General features: G+C 50.1%; 1 protein-coding gene across 1 annotated transcript in view; it reads left to right on the top strand.

Annotated features, from left to right (window-relative positions):
* The window catches only part of LOC102872528 (pepsin F-like), a 12,214-nt gene extending 6,022 nt beyond the window's left edge, over positions 1 to 6,192 (top strand). Inside the window, exons 5-9 of the mRNA XM_006899890.1 lie at positions 510 to 706; positions 2,833 to 2,949; positions 3,883 to 4,027; positions 4,117 to 4,215; positions 6,046 to 6,192. Of these exons, the coding sequence (XP_006899952.1) occupies positions 510 to 706; positions 2,833 to 2,949; positions 3,883 to 4,027; positions 4,117 to 4,215; positions 6,046 to 6,192 (705 nt within the window). The remainder of the gene's footprint in view (positions 1 to 509; positions 707 to 2,832; positions 2,950 to 3,882; positions 4,028 to 4,116; positions 4,216 to 6,045) is intronic.
* Positions 6,193 to 6,393: the final 201 nt, after the last annotated feature.

Below are 6,393 nucleotides of genomic sequence, written 5' to 3'. Positions count from 1 at the left end.
TGTTAAAAAGGCTGTCGTTCCCCCACTTCACTGATTTCATCTCCTTGTCAAAGATCAGTTGACCATAGATAGATGGGTTGATCTCTGGATTCTCAATTCGGTTCCATTGATCTATGTGTCTGTCATTGTACCAGTACCATGCTGTCTTGACTACTACGGCAGTGTAGTAGGATTTGAAATCAGGGGAGACTTTATTTATAAAAATGAAAACTAAAAAAAATCAAACAAAAACTTGGAGTTTTGAGTTTCTCCATATGGAAAGGAGCTGAGCCCAAGTCCCCTCAATGACCCAAAGCCTGGGCCTCTGTGGCCTGTCCCCTCACAACAGCAAAAGTGGAACCCACACGTCTCTTCTTGCCCCTTGGGGTTGTGTGGGGTTCAGCCGGCGGCGGACAAACCCCCCTTCCTCTCTGATGCAGGTGGCATCTCCCACCACTTCCACTCAAGGCAGCACCCCCGACACTCCTGCCTTCACACAGGAACTCTACCTTCTTCTCTCCCATCACCAGATCGCTGGAATTGAGGTGGAACAAGAGTTTGGTGTGAGCACCAGCAAGCCTGGCAATTTCCTGGTCTCTCTGCCCTTTGACGGCATCCTGGGCCTGGTGTACCCTGCCCTTGGCATGAACAGCACTACTCCTATTTTTGACACCCTGTGGAAAGGAGGCCACATTGCTGAGGGCATCTTTGCCTTCTATTTGTCCAGGTAAGTCTGGCCTGGGGAAAAAAAAGCAAAGCCCTTTTGACCTGGCTGTGGACCAAGAGATAAGCAGTTTGAATCCACTAGCCACTCCACAGAAGAGAAGCAGCAGTCTGTTCCTGCAGAATTAGATTTACAGCTTGGGAGCTCCATTCCTGCTGCAGGATCACCGAGTTGAAATTGAAAGGGCGGGGTTGGCTTAGGTTTGGGTTTTCCAGGATGGATCACCAGGCCTTTCTTCCAGGGGCATCTCAAACATCACCCCATTCCGTTAACTGAGCCTGATTTGGCTGTGTCTGTTGTTGTTGTTGTTGTTATGTGCCGTCGAGTCCCTTGCGACTCATAACGACCCTATGTACAACAGCCCTAAACCGTGCTCTATCCTCTGCCAATCTGACACACCCATTGCCTCTGACACACCCACCCCGATTACCCCAGTCACTGAATCAATCCACCTCAAAAGGGGCCTTCCCCTCCTGCGCTGTCCCTCCACCCTCCCAAGCATGATGTCCCTCTCCAAGGACCTGTCTCTCCTTACAACATGTCCAAAGTATGTCAGACGAAGCCCCAGAATCCTTGCCTCCAAGGAGCAGCCTGGTTTAATCCTCTCTACAATCAATCTGTTTGTTTTCTTGGCAGTCCATGGTACATTCAATACTCTTCCCCAGCACCACAGCTCAAAGGCATCAATTCTCCTTCTATCCTCCCTAGTCATTGTCCAACTCTCTGATGCATAACAAGTGATTGCAAAAACCATGGCCTGTATCAGGGGCACCTTAGTCTCCAGAGAGACACCGTTGCTCTTGAGTACTTTAGAGAGGTCCCTAACCGCAGACTTTCCCATCGCAATATGTTTTATGATTTCCTGGCTACTGGTGCCAAGAGTGTTGACCGTGGAGCCGAGCAAACTGAAGCTGTGAACAATCTCAATCTCTTCTTCGCCATCCATCCTGATGCTACCGATTGGTCCAGTGGTGAGAATTTTTGTCTTCTTGACATTGAGCCTCAGTCCATATTGTGTCTGTTAGGGACTGCTAAATAAGCCCTCTCTCCAAGACGGTTGAAAGAAAAATGATATGAAAATTCATAGGCCTTCAGATCCAGATGTTTCTTTAGACATAGTCTTGTCTAGGGGCTGGAGAAATCCGTAGACCATTTGGTCCACAGGCCAAGTCCAGCCCACCACCTGTTTTTGTGTATAAAGTTTTATTGGAATGCAGCCATGTTCAAGTATGATCTGTAGCTGCTTTGTGTTCCAACAGCAGAGCTGAGTAAGTGAAGTGGGGGCATTGGAGCTCACTCAGCCTAAAACAGCCACTATCTGGCCCTTGACCAAAAAAGTTCATGGTCCTTGTCATCCCCATGCCCTTCACTGACAAGATGAGGAAACTGAGGCCCAGAAAGGGCCTTGCACACGACTGTGCTCAGTGTAGTACAGAAAATTGCAGGACGTGAGCTCAGCCCTTGGGACCCTCCCTACTGGTGGGTGGTATCCAGTCATTGCAAACTGACTCCCTGGTCTGGGGAGTAGAGGACTCAGGAGAAGCATAGACAAGACAGTCCTCATTTAGGGAGACTTTTCTCGCCAGAAGAAGCAGCTGCAGGAGGATGGTAACCTCATGCCTCAAATAAGTAAGTTCACACTGCAGAGCTGGGATCTGAACTCCTTCCAAACTGTAACCACAGGCTAAGGCCCCAGGTGCACGGCTGGGGAACAGGAGGTCATGCCCTCATCCATGCAGTCCCTGTGGGCCTGTTACCTTCTCTGAAGCCTGGCTGGTCAGACAAGATGGGCCGTGCCTGCTGGCACTTCCTTCTCTGAGGTGTCCTGGGTCCATGCTTGTTAAATGGGCCTGCTCTCTGTGAAGGAGCATGAGTAGGTGAGCCCAGACCTGAAGCCAGACTGCCTGGATCAAATCTCAGCTTCCTCCCTCAGCAGCCTTGGGACCAACAGAGAACATGTGCCTACCTTCTCCTTGTCCTGAGTCCTCATCTATGCAGCGGCGCTATGGCACTGCCTCCTCCTCAGGCAGCACTGTGTGGACTGGGTGGGAGAAGGCCAGCGTGGCTCTGGGTACATGAGGCCACTGGTTCCCCCGACAATGAACCTCCCTCTTCCTTCTCCCCTGCAGCAACGGAGAGAACGGCAGTGTGGCCATGTTCGGTGGCGTGGACAAATCCTACTACAAAGGAGAGCTCAACTGGGTGCCTCTGTCCAGACCCCTCTTCTGGCAGGTCACCATGGACCGGTAAGACCCTCCCTCTGAGTCCTGTCCCAGTGATGCCCCTCAGTTACACTACTACACAATCATAGAATTAGACTGCGTTAGACACAGAAAACAGACTCAGAAAGACACACACGAACACATGTAAACACACAAAATCACAGAGACACACTCTTCGTTAGATACATATACACACCAACACACACACATTTGTGTGCACACCTTTACACATACATATTCAGACATGCACAGATGCAATCACGTGAGATACACAGGATCAAACAGATGATCACACACACAAAGACGCACATTATGACCTATGACCCAGACACACACAGATACTTTCACGTGAGACCCTGACACAAAGACACAGATGTATACACACACGTGGATCTGTGCCGTTATACACACAGACACAATTTGTGCCACAAAGGCCTGTCCCTTCTTGTCAGTCAAACATGTTAGGAACACTCTGTGTGCTCACACGTGCGGGAGGCAGAGTGCATGGTCTGTTCTGAGCAGCCTCCCATGTGGTGGAACAGCCACACGACATGGGGATTGCCATCCACAGTGAATTACTACCATCCACACAAGAAACGAGGATGGATATGGTGGAACTGACCTGGAGGAGGCTCCTCTAGTGTGTGGGGAAGACATGCCTGAAAATCTGACAAGTAAATGGGATCCTAGAGGAGGAGAAAGAAGTTCCCCATGCAGAGAGGCCTGGAACTGCTCCTGACAGATAGCACAGCAAGTGCAAAGGCCCTGGGGCATGAAGTAAGTGGTTCATTCAAAAACAGCAAGGAGATCAGAGAAGGTCAGTGTGCCCAGCACAACAGGAAAACAGAAAGGGAGGCATGAGCTGAAGGGCTGATCTTTAGATGTTCAGGAAGCAGGCTAGGGAACTGGGCTGGGTGGTCCAGTGACCCCAGGCCCTGCTTTGTCCCCTTCTCACAGTATTTCCATGGAAGGCATGACCGTTGCCTGCAGAGATGGATGCCAGGCCATTTTGGATACTGGAACCTCGTTGCTCGTCGGACCATATATGGACATCTACAACATCCACAGTCTCATCAAGGCCCAGAAAAGCCTTAATGGCGAGGTACAGGGCTGTTCCAGAGGGTCAGTGCAGCAGCCCTCACACGGAACGGTGCTGGACCAACCTTCTCCCACCTTCTCTGTCTCTTACAGTACGTCGTGGACTGTGAAGCCGTTCACACCCTCCCTGATATTGTCTTTGCCATCAATGGCATTAACTACACAGTGCCAGCCAGCACCTACACACAACAGGTGAGAGGCAGGGTCCAGAGAGCTGAGCACTTGCCGCATTTGCTGGTCAGTGCTGATGGAAGTCCGCCTGGTGTCCAAACCATGCCACTGCAGCTGTGGTCAAGCGCACCTGGCTTTGGTGCCTTAACAAAATATCTTTTTGCCAGGGGCGGCCTGGGAGCTATTTACCTGTAGATAATTGCTGCTCTGTCACTCCATGCACTAGCATAACGGGGAAGGGGCACTAAAGGCCCTCCCTCAAGGATCTTCCAGTTCAGCTAAGAAACTGAGATGGCCCAAACTTGCTACAGAATTCCTAAGTGGCTCAAAGGGACAGAGGCAGAGCCAACTCACCGTAACCACACAGAGTGTCCCCTTCCATGTCAGATTTTCCTGCTTTGGCTGATAAATTATATGATCAGCCTGGTTCTACTAGGCACTCACTTCATCTTGCTAAGCCTCAGTTCCTACTTCTGTAAATGGGATAACAGCCCCTCCAAAATTTATAGAGCAGTCAGAATGATGGGCTATCGGCATGAATAAATGAATAATGCACAGTGTCTGTAGCCCCCAGTGCCTGGCACGTAACTGACGCTACATAAATGCCAGCTTCCCACGGGAGTTTAGAGAATGTGGGATGGCAGAAGGCTTGAGGAAGAGAAGGAATGGAAACAATTCTAGGCTTAGGTAAGGGGCTCTCATGGTGTAGTTGCAATGCTCTTTTATGTTGTATTGCAAATTGAAAGGCTAGCAGTTCAAATCCACCTGCGACTCTCAGGGAGACAGACAAACAGCTTGCTCTAAAGATTTCAAGTTCAGCTGAAGGAGCAGAGATTATTAAATGGATGGAGAGGGCAAAGGGAATGGGAGAGTACAGTGAGAATTCAGTAAGACATCGTGACTAAAGCCATTGTACAACTTAAACAATGTTCTGAAACACAATCTATATGAGTGATTGCATGAAAACAATTTTTTAAAAAAAAATTTCAATCTCAGAAATCCAAAGAAAGGTCACTCTGATTCAGAGTTGATTCCATGGTTAGGTTCACTGAGGAGTCTCTGGGGTGGCACAACTAGTTAAAGAGTTTGGCTGCTAAACCAACAGACTGGTAGTTAGATTGTACTCAGAGGTGCCTAGGAAGAGAGGCCTGGCAATCTACTCCTGAAAAATGGCAGCCATTGAAAAGCACAGAAGTGCATGCAATTCTATTCTGAAACAAATCTCTGTGAGTCAGAATCAACTGGTTGGCGAATGCTTTGTTCATAAACTTAACTAATGTGGCTGCTGCCCCGCAGGTCTTACAGGAGGGCTGATGAGTGGGGTTCAGAAGCGGGCTTTAGACACATCCCTGCTCAATGCTGGGCAGCATGGCAGCCCCAAGTACACAGGCCGGCAGGTCAGGGCAATCAATACAGCGTGGTGACAAAAGCACCAGGTACAGAGGAGCACAAGGGAAAGTCGCCCCACCTCGTCAGGAGTGGCTGAGAAGGGAAGGCAGTCCAGGAAGGCTGCCTGGAGGAGGTGACGGGGGTGCTGTCTTGAACTAATTAGAGGGTAAGGAGAGAACAGGCCATCTCTGCAGAGAATAGCTCAGTGAGGGATCAGGGGGAAAGAAGGTGCAGTGTGAGGGTTCTGCAAGGAGTTCCAGTGCCTGGGGCCACCCTCCACCCCACCCCACTCCCCACCCTACCCCACCCACCCCACTCCACCCCACCCCCTGCCCCTGCTGAAGGGGCCTCCAGGCCTACAGAGGAGGCAGATAAAACCAGAAAATTGCATGCTGAGATGCTGGATGCTGGGTGGGTGTGTGGCATGGTTGTCTGAACATATGCATTTCCTGTCTCCCCTAGTATGGGAAATGGTGCTACAGTAACTTCGAACAACCACCCTCCGACCTATTGAAACAGAACTGGATTCTAGGAGACGCCTTCCTGAGGCTGTATTTCTCTGTCTACGATCGGGAAAAGAACAGAATTGGCTTGGCGCCCGCAGCATAAATCTAAATAACGTGGCCCAGCGCAAGTGCACGCAGGACACATTCCCCTCCTGGAAGGCCACAGGAACCAAGGTAGAAGACCACGAGCCTCCATTCTCCCAGAGACAAAAAAGACTGTAATGGAGCCCCCTTCTGATTGGTCCAGGGCAGGATACACAACTGATTGGCCCACAACAGGTCATGTGTTTGTCTCTGAACCAAA

The sequence above is a fragment of the Elephantulus edwardii genome, unplaced genomic scaffold (genome assembly GCF_000299155.1).
Source record: "Elephantulus edwardii isolate Elephantulus edwardi_28Jun2011 unplaced genomic scaffold, EleEdw1.0 scaffold00268, whole genome shotgun sequence".
NCBI lineage: Eukaryota > Metazoa > Chordata > Mammalia > Macroscelidea > Macroscelididae > Elephantulus > Elephantulus edwardii.
Note: the sequence above shows the minus strand (reverse complement) of the source record. Positions and strands in the feature narration are given on the sequence as shown.